Source organism: Phocoena sinus, chromosome 15, assembly GCF_008692025.1.
Source record: "Phocoena sinus isolate mPhoSin1 chromosome 15, mPhoSin1.pri, whole genome shotgun sequence".
NCBI classification, from domain to species: domain Eukaryota; kingdom Metazoa; phylum Chordata; class Mammalia; order Artiodactyla; family Phocoenidae; genus Phocoena; species Phocoena sinus.
Genome location: NC_045777.1, coordinates 50229340 through 50246324, shown reverse-complemented (window position 1 = coordinate 50246324; position 16985 = coordinate 50229340). Strand labels below are relative to the sequence as shown.

The window sequence follows — 16985 nt, the reverse complement described above, 5'->3', positions numbered from 1 at the left end:
TTCTGACTCTGCTCCCAGCCTGTTTTGTCTCTGCTAGTGGCTTGCAGGCTACTAACTACCAACTTGGAGTCTGTTAACTTTTGATTGGGTGCTGGACACTGGTGTTGTTGATTCTCTCCTGACAGCAGCTAATTGACTTGCAAATCAGTTTCAGAGCCTCCTGGGCAGGTCTGAATGCGCCTTCCCTGTAGGGCCAGCCTAGTTTCACAGGACAGGGCCTCAGCCTGGCTCTCCACGTCTCTCCACACGGGTTCGCAGGACTGGAAGGTCCTCTAGACCCACATGAGCTCAGCGATGGCAACAGCCTTGGTCGTGTGCTTTCCTTGTCCTCACGGAGTCTCCACCCTGCGAGCTCAGCAGCCGCGGGGACCCAGGCAGGACCCACAGCTCCTGGCTGCTGCGTCCACGTGGCATGTGGCAAGCCAGCCCCTCGAGCTCCCCCAGCTTCAGGCTCTGCCCCCTGCCCTGCCCTCCCTCAGTGCCCAGGCCTGCATCTCAGACAGTCGCTTTGAGGGTCCAGCACCGCTACCTCCCTTTTGGCCTGAAGCAAGCGTCGCTGGTGGAGTTTTAGCCTTGAAGTCAACATGAGGCCACTGAGCGATGAGGCAGGATGGACGTGGATCTGGGTTCCAAGGGGTAGCCCTGCTTCTCCAGGGTAAAGGAGGTGGCCGTGGGGGCAGGTTGGGTCTTGGGAAACTCAGCTCAGTGGAGCAAGAGGAAGTGCACGCCTGGGAGGGGGAGACGCAGGAGGAAATGGACGGCTGGCAGGTTGTCCTTGGGCCTCGTCCTCGGTTAGGGCAGTGGGTCCTAGGGTGACACCGGGCCTTGTGCTCAGCTCTCAGTTGGGGCCAGGCCCAGCAGCTGCATTCTGGTCGTCCTTTATGTTCCCACTGCTGCCCACCTACTTCTCTTGTTCATGGAGGTGAGTGGCGACTACTTCAAGGGTCCCACCTCCTTGGGCCACCTTCCTCACTTTTCTTTCCTTTTCTTCTCATTGTTTATATTTTTCAGTCTAAATGCTTATACTGTTTTACTTATGATTCATCCTTGGAAACGAGAAATGGCCAGAACATGTGTGGGCCCAGGTCCTGCTCCGGTAACTGGTCCTGCACCCCTCATCCCCCGAGGCCCAGGCCTCCTTCCGCCTCGAGAGTGCCGAGTCTATTTTTACATCATTCTCATCCGGGAAAGTCAATTGTGTAGCCGTTGACTCTGCTGAATCTGTAGTTTCCCTCAAAGGTTCTCCCATTTCTGCACCACATTCTGGAAGGATTTCTCAAATCAATCTTCTAAATCACTAATTCAGACTTCAGCATCATTCATTCTGCTTTTCACCTATTAGGGTTTTAACGTTGTGCGTGTTACACATGAGGGTGTAGACGAGTAGATGCCGTTTACTGATCGCAGTCCTTCAAATTAGCAGTGTCTTGTCTGTGTTTCTCTGGACGCCTCTGGGGTCTCGGGAGCCCCGAGTGGCCACAAAGCGAGGCTGTGCCTCAGCGAGGGTGTAGGCTGCACCAGCTACACCTGGAGAGGTTGGTGAGTAGACCGTCTGGGGTGAACTCGGGCAGGTAGGCCCCCCAGGAAGCCTGCGGCTGCCCTGCTTTGCAGCGTTATGGTGGCCATGTTTCCCAGCAGTTTGAGTGTCAGTGGAGAGGTGGGTGCTGATGGCTTGGGCTGGTGGCTGCAGAGGACACAGCTGCCCATCAGTTGCCTGCCAGGTTTGAGTGTGGACCAGCCCTGAGGGGCGGTGTGATGGGCGAACAAGGCGGGCTGTTGCCCGCATGCCTCTTCCCAAGGGCTGTGGGACATAGGCAGGAGCCCCCAGGCCAGGTGCGGAGGTGTCTTCTAGCTGGAGGCTGCCATGCGCCGGGTGCTTCTCCCAGCTTTGGCCGCCGTCTCATCCGAGAATTAGGCAGTAGAGGGCTCTTGTCACCCATGTGGCCCCGACAGCTGCACCAGGATGGCAGGCCCTCGGGGAAGCGGCCTGTTCTCACCCTTGATCACCACTCCTGGTGGCCTTAGCTGCACAGCTGAGCCATGGAGAAAAGGGGACCCCCATGCAGCTGACCATCCCACCCCAAAGCAAAACGCATTTGTTAGGAGGTGTCAGGAGGGGCACAGGGACCGTTCCCCTTAAGCCCCTTGCTGACGCAGTGGAGGAGCTAGTGGAGCATCTGAGGTCTTGCTGGTCTGGGAGATGAGAATTGAAGGTCGGGCCCCCCAGTGCTGTCCACGGGGAAGCTGGGCCCAGGCCACGGGACCCCCGCTGTCCCCCGCAGTGGAAGAGGGCCTGGCGGCACCACAAACCCAGACTGTCAGGAGCCAGCAGTTTTCAGGAAACTCCAGGGCGAAGCCCAGTCGGCCCGAAGCAGCTCGAGACCAGAGGCCCAGGGACCCCGACGGGCCAGGCAGGGCTGCAGGAGAGACCACCAGCCCAGGGCGGGCACATTTTGGGCACAGGGCTTTGTTAACGTCCTAGACAGTGAAGAATAAGAAATAATTAGTTTGGGCCTCAGAACCAGGAAAACTGGTTTTCCAAATTAATCCAGGAAGAGCTGTGAATCCACACCATCTCCTGCCACACACTGTAAGATCCTATCGTGATCCATAAAACTGACCTATTGAAAGCCTAGCTCCTCTCTCTCCAGACCCTTTTGAGGCCGGCATCTGTGACCTCACGTTCTCCCCAGTCACTAGGATCAAGACCCAGCTTTAATTACAAATCAGAAATTGAGGAGCTGGGTGTCAGCTGAGTCTCATCCGGCCGTGGGGCCCCTGGCCTGAGTCTTTGGTCTCACCTCCTTCCTCGATGTCCCCATGTGGCTCCAACCCGTCGGCTCCTGTGCAGGGAGGCCCGCAGGGCCCCAGCAGGTGCGCGTGAGTGACCTGGACAGGGACATGGCCGTTCTGCTACTCAGGGGCTGTCTGCTCGTTCAGGTCTTATTTTTTGCAGAAATGTGTCCATTTGGTTGGACAGTTGAAAATCTCCTTATTTCTCTTGTCACTGTGGCGACTGTACCATTTTCATTGTGGGTTTATTTACTGGTGGTGCTGGTCCCCATTTCCTTCTACTTTGCTGACCTGTGGCTCCTAGTGTCTTGTTTCCCCTTTTCTGAGGCACGTGCTTGAGGCAGTTTGTCTCCCTTTAGACACGTCCGCCGTGGACCCGTGTGCTCTCACCTCCCAGCACCTAACACCCCGGTCATCCCAGAGGCCCTGGTCCCTCCCAAGTCTTACCCGCCCCTCCCCAGCGAGGGGCAGAGCCTGGACCAGAGCAGAGCTGGCTGGTGTGAACCTTACATCACACCTTTCATAAAAAACTAATTCGAAATGGATCCGAGACCTAAACATAATAGCCAGACCTGTAAAACTTTTAGAAGATCTTTACATCTTTGAAGGAGGAAAAGATTTCTTAGATGGGACACAAAAAGCAGAATTGTAAAGTTTTTTTAAATTGATAACTTGGACTTCCTAAAAACGTAAACTTCGCCTCTTTGAAAACTGTGTAATGAAAAGGCCGCAGCTGGCAGTCATACATCTGACGGAGGACTGGCTCCGGGTTCTGCTAGGACTTCCAGCTTAGGGAGGCATGGGGGTGTCCTGGGCTGCACCCCAGAAGCCCTCGGCTCTGCCTCTTGCCCTCCCCAGCCTCCAGCCTGCCCTCCCACTGTGGTCACCTGGAATCTCCTCACCCAGCCCACAGGAAGCTCTGCGTGCAGCTGGCACTGGGGTCCCTGGGGCTCCACAATCAGAGGCGTCTGCCTGGGGGGCTGCTCTGTTCCACCTTTGCTCTAGGAGAGCCTGGCACCTGGTAGGGAGGGTGGGTGGGATGTGAACCCTGCAGCCTCTCCTCCCCTCAACTGAAGACCACCCACTCCCTATTCCCGCCCGCATCCTTGACAACAGGGTCAAAATCAGGCAGGAAGGTGCCAGTTTCAAGTCACTAAAACAACTTACAAGCCTGTCCTAAGCACCCCCACCCCTGTGAGGGGCATGTACCACAGGTGCCGTGGGGCTGGTCCTGACCCCGACACCTGGGTGGACCACTGAGCAGCCAGCTGGAGTCCTGGGGCTACCCAGGGCCTGTTGATTAACAGTCACGGTGACAGTTGCCACAAACACAAACTTGTCGCCTCCCAGTTGTGTAACTTCAGTGGCCTCCAAGCAGGGTCAGAGGCTGGAATCACAGTGTTGACAGGTGGGGTCCTCACCAGAGGCACTGGGTAGCGTCCGCCTCTGAGATCATTTAGGATGTAGACATTGTGGGGTTGGTCTGAGGGAGGCGGGGCAAGTGGCCTGTCGGGGGGCTTGGGGCCTGGGCCTCCTGGGCATCTGGGGGTCAGCACAGGCTGCTGGGAAGGACGGGACCCCCCAGCCCCCATGCCTCTGGTGTGGACTCCATGCATCACCATGGAGCACGTGAAATGCAGTGGTTGAAGGGATCTCTCTCTCCACCCCCAGATGGTCCTCATCATCAGCGGGAATCTGAGCTTCCTGAACTGGCTGACCATCGTGCCCAGCCTCGCCTGCTTCGATGATGCCACTCTGGGCTTCCTGTTTCCCTCGGGGCCCGGCTCCCTCAAGGACCAAGTCCTGAGGATGCAGGAGGAGGAAGCTCGAGGGGCCAGGGCCCCACGGACACGCGGTGGGTGACACCTGAAGGCGGATGTGGCTGGGCAGCCCGGGTGGTCTTGAGTTGATGGCACCCAGCCCTGTGCCCACACCAGTGCCCTGGGAGACAGGGCAGCATCTCCATGCCTGGACAGGGTCACTCCTGTCTGCTTGGTATGGACAGTGTGTCCTGGTCCTCAGGAAGGGAGGCCCAGTGACCTCAGCTGGGGGGCCTAAGAGGGAGCTGCTGTGGTGGGGGCAGCAGCACCTCCCTCGGCTTCTGTGGGCCCAAGGGGCCGAACAGAGGCCAGGCCTGGGGGCAGGAGCCCACCCACTATTCCCCCTCCCGGCAGGCAGCGTGGCACGGTACACAGTCAACCTGGCGCTGGGCGTCCTGGTCGCCTGGCTCAGCGTCCCTGTGGTACTCAACTTGCTGAGCCCCCAGCAGGTCATGAACAGCTCCTTCAACCCTCTCCGGATCGTCAACACATATGGGGCCTTTGGCAGGTACCTCGGGGCCACCATGACCCCAGTGGGGAGACGTGAGGGTGAGGCTTGCCCTGGTCTGCTCAGGTCAGGGGTTGGGGTCAGGGTGGGGAGGTGCAGCCCTGACTGGTCTCCCCCCCACCCAGCATCACCAAGGAACGCATGGAAGTCATCCTGCAGGGCACCGCCAGCCCCAATGCCAGCGCACCAGACGCCAAGTGGGAGGACTACGAGTTCAAGTGCAAGCCCGGTGACCTGAAGCGGCGGCCATGCCTCATCTCCCCGTACCACCACCGCCTGGACTGGCTTATGTGGTTCGCCGCCTTCCAGGTGAGGCCCTCGGTGGGGAGGCCCCGCCGACACGGCGAGGCCCGGGAATCCTGTGCTGGGGCACAGCCCGTGGGGAACCTTCCCAGGCTCCTGGCACGGCCCTCGCACAGGGATCTGTGGGTGCCCAGGGCTGGGCCTCACAGCCGGCTTCTCAGAGCGCTTCCACCAGAGGGGCCGAGGCATGCGTGGCCAGCGCTGGGGCAGCCAGTGTCCACAGAGGCTGCAGCACTGTTGCCATCCCTTCTTGCCCAGGAAGATAGCCTCCGGCGGGCTCGGTCACTTGCCCGAAATCCCTGGCCCGGCAGGTGACAAAGCTGACAGGTGAACTGGGAACAGCCCCACTCCATCCAGGTCCCTGCGGACAGCACAGTGGCGGCAGCGCCCAGGAGAGCGAGCAGGACCGGGGGCCCTGCAAGAACAGGAAGGAGGTGGTCCCAAACCAAAGAACTGCAGCATAGGCCCCCAGGGCAGCGCCCCCTCAAGAGAGGCTGGCTGCCAGCCACACTGGAATCAGGTGCCCCCAGGACAACAGACTGAAGGCCGGGTGACCATCAAGAGGGAGGGGGTGGAAAGCACACATCCACGGGGCTCTCCAAGGGCCCGGTGGCAGTGCAGGCACCCAGCTATCTGCGCCCTGTCCTCTTCTCACCCCCAGACCTACGAGCACAACGAGTGGATCATCCACCTGGCAGGCAAGCTCCTGGCCAACGACGCCCAGGCCCTATCCCTGCTGGCCCTTAACCCCTTCGCAGGCAGGGCACCGCCCAGGTAAGATTCCCCTCCCAGACAGGGACACACACCCCACCCCACCCCCGCCAACTGCAGCTGCCTTTCAGGGCTTCTCCCGAAATGCAGGGGTCTGCTCTGGGGGCTGGGCCCACCTGCTGAAAGGATGCGGGGCTCGGCCCGATTGGCTCTGAGCACTCGGCCCTCCTGGTTCCAGAGCCCCGCCCACCCCGCCATCATCTGGTCAGGGGCCTGGTTGTGCCAGGGGCTCCTTGGGGCTCTCTGGCTTCCCCTGGGTGGCCTCTCCCTCTGAGGGCTCCAGGCCTGTCTTGGGGGCGGAGGCTGACTAACTGTGCTGCCCTTGCTCTGCAGGTGGGTCCGGGGAGAGCACTACAGGTACAAGTTCAGCCGCCCCGGGGGCACACACGCTGCTGAGGGCAAGTGGTGGATCCGGAAGAGGCTCGGCCCCTACTTCCCCCCACTCAGCTTTCAGGACCTGAAGGGTTACTTCAGGTCACGGGAGTGGCCGTACCCCAAACCCGAATAGAGGTGGCCCAGGGCTTGTGCCCCAAGAAATAAAGTGGGAAGACCGTGGGCTGGCTGCTCTGAGTGGGGTCTCCACAAGGACATCCAGGGAAGCTGACCCAGAGAGGAGGGGCTGCCAGGGTCCTGGGTGGTCATCTGTGCCACAGTCAGTCCCCGTGGCTCCCAAGTCTCTTCACTTTGGGTTCGTCAGAGGAATCCCCAGAAAGCCCCCAGCCCTGCTCCACCCAGATCGCGCCCCTTGTCACCAGGCACCCCCCCACCCCAGACACCAGCATCCCGATGTTGCACCCAGCTCTGGTCTGTCCCAGGACCACCTGCCCATGCGGCCAAGAAGAAAGCCTGCCTCTCCTCTCTGCTCCCCCAAGCGGGTCCCCACCACGTCCAGGAGGGTCCTGCGCGAGGAAGTAGTCAGGGCTCCCTCTCAGAACCCACATGCGCCCACATATGCTCTTCTCCACAGTGACCAGCACCCGAAGGTGTGGACAGAGGGCCTCTGTCCTCCTTGGGTGGGCCACCCCCACCAGCCCTGAGTGAGGCGCCTCCTCCCCTCCTTTGTGACCACGTTGCCCAGTCTCACACCTGGAGCCTCCTGCTCCCTGACCTAGGGTGGGAGGACGGGACAGCAGGGTGGTCAGCCCCAGCCTGGGCGCCGGGGTCCCCAGGGCAGCGATTCTGAGGCCCAGTCACTGCAGGTTGGTGTGTTGCTTGGCAACCCTACTGGGCTGTGGCCCAGAACCTCTACAGCCTGATGTCAGCAGTGAGTGGACACCCACCTGCCCCCCACCATCCGGGGCGCCTGCCGCACTGTGGAGGGTCCCAGCGGGAATGAGGTGGTTCAGGCTAGGAGGCCAGGCTGAGGTGGGCACAAGTGTGGATCTGTGTGGAGGCCTCCCGCCTGCCTGGGGGCCTGGCCGGCCCAGGTGCCAACAAGAGAGGCTGTGTTCCCGCTCGCAGGCAAACAGGCGCCCTGTGTCTGTCGCAGGACAGACAGGGCCTCAGACAAGGAGCCTGGAGCCAGCAAGTCTGCCTGCAGCAGCCGCGTAAAACTACCACCAGCCTGCTGGAATGGGCAGCCCTTACCGGGGGGCTGTCCTTGGGACCCTGCCAATGGGTAGGAGCACCAGGGGTGCCCCTGTGGGGCCCAGGGTGGGTAGGGGGCCTGAGGAGATGCTGTGTCTTGGCTCGGGGTGGTCCTTCAGCCCCAGAACCACAGGTGGCCTCCCTGCCAGGAGCCATGGTGGGTCCCTGCTCTGCCAGCCCTTCCCACCACACTCTGGGCTCGCTGCCACCCAGGGCTCAGGCAGGGGAGGCCCCCAGCACTCCTTGGTGTGGGCTCCTCTCTGAGCCTTGGTCCAGCTGTGCCCCCCAAGGCTCCTGGGACAGCCCCCCAGACATACATAGGAGGCTGTGCTTAGACCTATGGGCTGGGTGGGGCCGGGGCTGGAGCCGGTGGCAGGAGTGACACAGGAAGCCCTGAGCCCATCCGGGGGGCGGGGGGGGGGGGGGGGCAGGAATTAAGTGGCCCCACCCCTCCTGGGACAGGGCAGCATCCTCTCACCCTGGGGGATGTCCCAGGTGATCCCTGGTCAGGGTGGGCACATGGCCCTCTAACAAACCAAAGACTCTGCCAGACCTGCACACCCTTCCAGAGGCTCTGGTCCCCCAGGGCCCACCCATCTGCCAGAAAGGGTGCCAGCCCCACCTTCAGAGCCTGTCCTGAGACCACACCCTCCCATCAAGGACAGCCGGACTGCACCTCTCCTCCACTCAGAGCCCTCCCAGGGCCCCCACCTCACTGAGCATGAACCTGGGGTCCCTGCCTATCACCTCCGCCCACGCCCCTGCATCCTCTCCATCCCGCATGCCCACCAGCCGTGTTGGGCCCCAGGGCCTTTGCACTGGTAGCTCGTGGTGCTCACCTCTCCCAGGGCCTCCTCTCCTGCCTCTGCTGGACTCCAGGCTGCTCCTGGTCACACACGGGTTGGCGGGGGGCTCATCCTGGCCCCCCAGTGCTGGATACACTGTTGACCTGATGAAGGAGAGAGGCCCAGTCACTTAACGTCTGCTCCACCTGATGCTGCCTCAGTCCAGCTTCAGGACAGTCAGCTGTTTCGGGGGCAGGGGGCGGGCGGGGGGGGCGCGAGTGCAGGGCAGGGACACAAGGTGGGGCCTTGGCTCGCCCCTCCCGGCACCTGTGTCCCCATGAATCATCCACCTGGCAGCAGGGGATGCTTGCAGGTGAGGGTCCGCCTTATTCAACAAGAGGCTCAGATGCATGTTGGAAACTGAATTTCACCTTCTAAAACGAGGAGTCAGCCTGAGGCTCCTGGGGAGGTGGCAGCAGGAGTCTTCTCAGACCACAGGAGGGGTGGCCTGCTTGCGGGAGGGGCTGCCCTGGAGAGGGGTGAGCAGGGCATGACCAGGACACCCTGACTTCCAGAGGGACTGGGATGGGAATTTCAGATCTGTTCTTTCCACCTGCTCTCTTGAGCCGATGCCCCCTGGAAACCACTGCCTGACAAGCTGGCCCTCGCTGAGACGCCCACCCAATCTGAGGGTGTCTCCCCCTGCAGAGCACTCTGCACCATGGCTCTCACATCTGAATGGGGTCTGTCCGGTGCTGGCAGCAACACCCAGACCCAGCCGGGACCCCATAGGCTGCAGAGTGTGTCCAGCCCCCCACCCCGCCCAGCTCTCCAACTGGAGGGCGCTGTGCTCAGCCCTCTTGCTCCAGGATGGGACGTGGGACTCAGGACTCCAGTCACAGGGCAGTGGCTGAGCTCAGGTGATCCACTGAACCTGGCTGTCGGCCCATCCAAAGCTGTGGGCTCTGCCAGGGGCCTGTCTCAGGGAGGACCCACTGTCTCCCTCTTGCTCCAGGACAGGGCGAGGGGTTTGGGTGCAGGTCCCGTCCCCACGAGGAGGGTGTGTACCAGCCTCCCTCTGTCAGAGGGCCTCTGGGCATCTTCCCCTTCACCAAGAGGTTTTCACTCAGAGGTGATCAGTGCATCTTGGGTGCCTGCTGAGGCCAAGCCCACCCTCTGCAGCCTAGTTCAGATCAGAGCCCTCCCATGGGGCGTCCCTGGGCAGGGTTCACAAGCCCTCCTCTTCCTGGGCTTCTGCATCTGCATGGGCATGGCCTGACACTTTGCACTCTTAGGCCACCAGCTCTGCAGGGACAGGGTCAGCAAACTCCCAGCCTGGTGGCTCTGTGGGAGCAGGAAGATCTCCACATCAATGCGTGTTGAGTTCAAGCATGTTACCAGTTATTAGAACGGGCCTGTGAAGACGCAGAAAACCTGAGCTGTCGTGGAGCGCTTCGCTGCCTTCCTCCATTGTCCCCAGCGTCCCCCACCACCTCTGGGCCCCACCGTGGAGTGAGGCTTCTCCCTCCTGATGTTCATCCAGGGCTTCTCTCTTGTCTCCTCGTCAGTCTTCTCACAGCTCCAGCTTTGGCTTCTTCAGTCAACTGTCCTCTTCCACTTTCTGTTTCACATACATACGTTGTTATTTCCTTCCACCTTTTTCAGGTTTGCCTTCCGTCATCTCCTCGAGTTGCAGACTTTCTTTCTATCCCTCCTGATTTCTAGGAAACACAGCTAAGGACCCCACACACACAAGTGGCTACACCCACAGGCTCTGTTGACCACTGTGGGCTTTGTGAATTCTAGAGACTGTGATGTCCTCTTAACACATCAAATAATAGAGGTGGGGATTTAAATATTCAAACGAATGGATTTGGGAGGCAGTCTTTTACCTTGAATTTTATCACCGTGTTTGCCACTCCCAGCACCCCTCACCGCCCCCCATGCCTCCAGTACCCTGGATTAATGCCCCTTTCACAAGTGAACAAATTCTGGTAGAAAGGATAACTCCAATTCTGAGACAGCTACTTGCATCCCTCTGCTGAGGGGTTCCCTAGTTCAGTTAGCATCATGACAATCTGTCCCCTGGATCCATCCCTGCCCTGTATCCCACAGCCTGAGGATACCATGGACCTTTGTCCCCAGGGATTCAGTTCCAAAGCCACTAGGTAAGGTGGAATTCACATGTCAGCAAACTGACCTTTAAAGCTCCTAAAGTAATCAGCAAAATTGACAGAACTGTAGCTTGACTGACAAAAAGAAGATACAAATAACTAAAATCAAAGTTAAGTGGGGACATTACTACCAACATTACAGACATAAAAAGGATTACAAGAGAACAGTATGAACAACTGTAGCCAACAAATCAGGTAACCTAGACAGTGGACAAATTTCTAAAGATACACAAAATGCTAGAAGTGACTCAGGAAGAAATAGGAAATTTGAAGAGATCTGTAGCAAGTAAGGAGATTGAATCAGTAATCAAAACCTCCAGCAGAGAAAATTACTGCATCAGGTGGCTTTGTTACTGAATTCTCCCAAGAATTAAAAATTAACACCAATCCTTCCAAAACTTTTTCCAAAGAATTAGAAAAGGAGGTAGGACTTCCCTGGTGGTGCAGTAGTTAAGAATCCACCTGCCAATGCAGGGGACACAGGTTTGAGCCCTGGTCCAGGAAGATCCACATGCCTCAGAGCAACTAAGCTTATGTGCCACAACTACTGAGCCTGCGCTTCAGAGCCCAGAAGCCACAACTACTGAAGCCCGTGCTCCACAACAAGAGAAGCCACCGCAACGAGAAGCCCGTGCACTGCAGCAAAAGATAGACCCCGCTCGCCACAACTAGAGAAAGCCCAGGCACAGCAACGAAGACCCAACACAGCCAAAATTTAATTAATTAATTAATTTTAAAAGAGGAGGGAACACTTCGTAACATGCTGTGGAGGCCAGTATGACCCTGGTAACAAGGCCAGACAAAGATACCACTATCCTTCGTGAACAGAGATACAAAAATGCTCAACAAAATACTAGCAAAACAAACCTATCAGCATATTAAGAGGATTATATGCCATGACCAAGTGGTATTTATCCTAGGAATGCCAGAGTGGTTCAACATAAGAAAATCAATGTAATACACCACATTAACAGAATACAGGGGCAGAAAGAAAAACATGATCATCTCAACTGATGCAGAAAAATCATTTGAAAAAAATCCAACGCACTTTCATGATACAAACCACTCAGGGGCTTCCCTGGTGACGCAGGGGACACAGGTTCGTGCCCCGGTCTGGGAAGATCCCACATGCCGCGGAGCAGCTGGGCCCATGAGCCATGGCCGCTGAGCCTGCGCATCTGGAGCCTGTGCTCCGCAACAGGAGAGGCCACAACAGTGAGAGGCCCACGTACCGCAAAAAAGAAAAAACAGAAAACTAGGAATAGAAGGGAACTTCCTCAACGTAATAAAAGGCATGTATGAAAACTCCACAACTAATATCATACTCAATGGTGAAAGACTGAAAACTTTCCCTCTATGACCAAGACAAGGATGCCCCTTTTCACCACTATTCAACACTGTACTGGAGGTCTAGCCAGAGCAATTAGTCAAGAAAAATAATTAAAAGGCTATGAATTGGAGAGGAAGAAGTAAAACTATATTAACAGATGATATAATCCTATAATATAGAAAATTCCAGCAATCCACAAAAATATTACGGGAGCTAATAAACTAATTCAGCAAAGTTGCAGGGTATAAGATCAACACACAAAAATCAGATGTGTTTCTATACCTGCAATGAACAGTCTGAAAAAGAAACTAAGGAAACAATACCACGTATAATAGCATCCAAAAGAATAAAATACCCAAGAATAAATTTAACCAAGGAGGTAAATGACTTGTACACTGAAAAGTACAAAACATTGCTGAAAGAAATCAAGGGAAACATAAATGCAGTGAAAGGCATCCATATCCATGGATTTGATGGCCTAATATTGTTAAGATGACAATACTAACAAAGTGTCTACAGAGTTGAAAAAATTCCAATGGCCTTTTTTATAAAAATATAAAGACCAATCCTCGAATCCATATGGAATTGTAAGAGGCCCTAAATAATGAAAACAATCTTGAAAAAGAAGAATAAAGCTGACAAACTCACACTTCTGATTTTAAAACAGTACAAAGTAATCAAAACTGGTCATGGCACAAGGACAGACACACAGACCAACAGAATAGAATGCTGAGCCTAGAGAAAAACCCTTGTGTGTGTGGCCAAACGGCCTTTGACAAGGGTGCCAAGACCATTCAATGGAAAAAGGATAGTCTTTTCAACTGATGCTGGGAAAAATGGATCTACATGCTAAAGAGTGAGCTTGGGTCCTTACCTCACACCATATTCAAAAATTAACTCAAAATGGATGAAATACCTAAATGTAAGAGCTAACACTATTACAACTCTTGAAAGAAAACATGGTTACTCTTCATGACCTTGGATTTGGCAGTGGATTCTTAGGTATGATGCCAAAAGCAAGAGCAACAATAACCCAAGATAAATTGGACTTCATCAAATTTAAAACTTTTATGCATCTAAAGACACTATCAAGATGTGGGACATATATACAATGGAATATTATTCAGCCATAAATAGAAACGAAATTGAGCTTTTGTAGTGAGGTGGGTGGACCTAGAGTCTGTGATACAGAGTAAAGTAAGTCAGAAAGAGAAAAACAAATACCATATGCTACCAAATATATATGGAATCTTTTTAAAAAATGGTTATGAAGAACCTAGGGGCAGGACGGGAATAAAGGCACAGACCTACTAGAGAATGGACTTGAGGACACAGGGAGGGGGAAGGGTAAGCTGGGACAAAGAGAGTGGCATGGACATATATACACTACCAAATGTAAAATAGATAGCTATTGGGAAGCAGCCTCAGCACAGGGAGATCAGCTCGGTGCTCTGTGACCACCTAGAGGGGTGGGATAGGGAGGGTGGGAGGGAAGGAGACGCAAGAGGGAAGAGATCTGGGGATATATGTATATGTATAGCTGATTTGTTATAAAGCAGAAACCAACACACCATTGTAAAGCAATTATACTCCAATAAAGATGTTTAAAAAATAAAGACACTATCAAGTTTGGGGTTAGCAGATGCAAACTATTACATATAGAATGGATAAACAATAAAGTCCTTCTGTATAGCACAGGGAACTATTTTCAATATCCTGAGATAAACCATAATGGAAAAGAATATAAAAAAAGAACATATATATGTATAAATGAATCACTTTGCTGTACAGCAGAAATACAGCATTGTAAATCAACTATACTTCAATTAAAAAAAATAAAAACAAAGACGCCATAGAGTGAAAAGATGACCCGCAGAATGAGAGAAAATATTTTCAAGTCGTATATCTCATAAGACTACTATCCAGAATATATAAATAACTCTTACAACTAAGCAACAAAAAGACAAACATCCCAATTCAAAATTATTTGAATGGACATTTCTCCAAGGAAGACATACAAATGGCCAACAAGCACATGAAAAGATGCTCAAAATCCTTAATCATAGAAATGCACATGAAAATGCACACAATGAGATACCACTTCACACCCATGAGGATGGCTATGATTTTTTTTAATGGAAAAAAACAAGTGTTGGCAAGGATGTAGAAAAATTGGAAACTTCGTACATTGCAATTGGTAATGCAAAATGGTGCAGCTGCTATGGAAAAATCTAACAGTTCCTCAAAAAGTTAAACGTTGGGTCAATTACCATACGAACCAGCAATTCTACTTCTAGGTATATATCCAAAAGAACTGAAATCAGGGACTCAAACAGATACTTGTATGCCAATGTTCACAGCATCATTATCCACAATAGCCAAAAGGTGGAAACAACACAAATGTCCACCAACAGATGAATGGATAAACAAAGCATACAAGGGAATACTATTCAGCCACAAAAAGGAATAAAGTATCAGCGCACACTACAGTGTGGATAAATCTTGAAAACATTATGCCCAGTAAAATAAGCCAGACACAAAAGGTCACCTGTAATATGATTCCATTTATAGAAATATCTAAAACAGGTAAATCTATAAAAATAGAGAGCTGACTAGTGGTTGCCAGAGGCTGGGGGGAGGGGAGAATGGGGAGTGACTGCTAATGGTACAGGGTTTCCTTTTGAGATGATAAAATATTTTGGAACTAGATAGAGGTGATAATTGTACAACACTGATATATTACATGCCACTGACTGTTTACTGTAAAATGGTTAATGTCAATTTCTTCTCAGTTTTTAAAAATAAGCCTTCTGAGTGTCCTGAGACCCTGCCACAGGGGGCTGTGAGACCTCACACTGCCAAGATCTAGTGAGAACAGTTGGGGTGGGGGAGGGGCGGTGAGACAGATAAAGTGCTTCATCCCTTTTTTGCTAAGCGCATAGGGCTGGATTCACTTAAGGCTAAAACATGAGGCTCTGATTAGCCAGTGGGATGGAAGGTGGGCTTCCAGAGCCAGCATGTGACACATGGGCACTCTTTTAACTGATGGTCTTGGAAAGACAGTCACACATGCAACTACCAGTTAGACGAGGAAAACTCGAGCAAGTGAAAGGGCAGCCGTGGCTACGTGATGTGGGTGATTTTTTTTTTTTGCAGTACGCAGGCCTCTCACTGTTGTGGCCTCTCCCGTTGCGGAGCACAGGCTCTGGACGCACAGGCTCAGCGGCCATGGCTCACGGGCCCAGCCGCTCCGCAGCATGTGGGATCTTCCCGGACCGGGGCACGAACCTGTGTCCCCTGCATCGGCAGGCGGACTCTCAACCACTGTGCCAGCAGGGAAGCCCAATGTGGGTGATTCTTAAACCTACATCTGGAGGGCTTTCTGCTGAGGCTGCCTGCCCCACCCTCACCCAGATCAGCTTCTTAGCAAGGCCCTGGGACATAGCTGGGGTCCTGACCCCTCTCCCCACAGGTGTGCGACCACCTCATCCACCAGGACTGACCTCACTGGGTGGACAGCAGCTGACCCTGCCTCTGGGCAGTGTGGCTCACTGTTCTAGGGGTCATACCTGTCTAGCTGTTCCACATGGTCTACGCTGTTATAGCTTTATCATCGATCCCGGTACCTCACGGTCTCAGCCCCCACTTCTCTTAACTGCCTTGACTATCTCTGGCCCATTGCTCACAACAAGCTGAAGTTTCTTGTTAGTTCTAATACAGGCAGACCTCATTTTATTGCACTTCACAGAAATCAGTGTTTTTTACAAATTGAAGCATCCCTGCATCAAGTCTGTGGGTGCCATTTTTCAACAGCATTTTCTAACTTCAGGTCTCTGTGTCACATTTTAGTAATTCTCTTAAAAATAATGAAAATGTTTGAAATATTGCATTTGTGATGGTGCTATGTGATCAGTGATCTTTGATGCCACTATTGTAATTGTTTTGGGCACCATGAACTGTACCCATGTAAGACCATGAACTGAATGGATAAATGTGTGTGTTCTGACTGCTCTACCAACCAGCCATTCCCCACATCTGTCTCCCTCTCCTCAGGCCTCCCTGTTCCCTAAGACACAGCAAGATTGAAATTAGGCCAATTAATAACCCTACAGTGGCCTCTAAGTGTTCAAGTGAAAGGAAGAGTTGCATGTCTCTCACTTTAAATCAAAAGCTGAAGATGATTAAATTTAGTGAGGAAGGCATGTCAAAAGTCAAGGTAGGCCAAAAGCCAGGCCTCTTGCACCGAACAGCCAAGCTGTGAATGCAAAGGAAAAGTTCTTGAAAGAAATTAAAAGTGCCACTCCAGTGAACACATGAATGATGACGTGAAACAGCCTTATTGCTGATATGGAGAAAGTTTTAGTCTAGATTTGAAGATCTAACTAGCCACAATATTCCCTTAAACCAAAGGCTAATTCAGAACAAGGCTAACTCTCTTTAATTCTGTGAAGGCTGAGAGAGACAAGGAAGCTGCAGAAGAAAAGCCTGAAGCTGGCAGAGGTTGGTTCGTGAGGCTGAAGGAAAGAAGCCATCTCCATAAAATAAAAGTTCAAGGTGAAGCAGCAAATGCTGATGTAGAAGCTGCAGCAAGTGATCCGGAAGATCTAGCTGAGATCATTAATGAAGGTGGCTGCACCAAACAACATATTCAATGTAGACGAGACAGCCTTCTATCAGAACAAGAGGCCATCTAGGACTTTCACAGCTAGAGAGGAGAAGTCAGTGCCTGGCTTCAAAGCATCAAAGGACAAGCTGACTCTCTTGTTAGGGGCTAATGCAGCTGGTGACTTTAAGTTGAAGCCAATGCTTATTTACCATTCTGAAAATCCTAGAGTCCTTAAGAATTATGTTAAATCTACTCTCCTATGCTCAATAAATGGAACCACAGAACCTGGATGACACATCTGTTTACAA

At 53.4% G+C, this 16985-nt stretch overlaps 1 protein-coding gene across 4 annotated transcripts in view; it reads left to right on the top strand.

Annotated features, from left to right (window-relative positions):
• Positions 1-6750, top strand: part of LMF1 (lipase maturation factor 1) — a 93009-nt gene extending 86259 nt beyond the window's left edge. For all 4 annotated transcript variants that reach the window (XM_032604402.1, XM_032604403.1, XM_032604405.1 and 1 more), the window contains 5 exons: positions 4465-4648; positions 4968-5121; positions 5247-5430; positions 6086-6198; positions 6529-6750. In XM_032604402.1, the coding sequence (XP_032460293.1) occupies positions 4465-4648; positions 4968-5121; positions 5247-5430; positions 6086-6198; positions 6529-6703 (810 nt within the window). In that variant the 3' untranslated portion in view covers positions 6704-6750. The remainder of the gene's footprint in view (positions 1-4464; positions 4649-4967; positions 5122-5246; positions 5431-6085; positions 6199-6528) is intronic.
• Positions 6751-16985: the final 10235 nt, after the last annotated feature.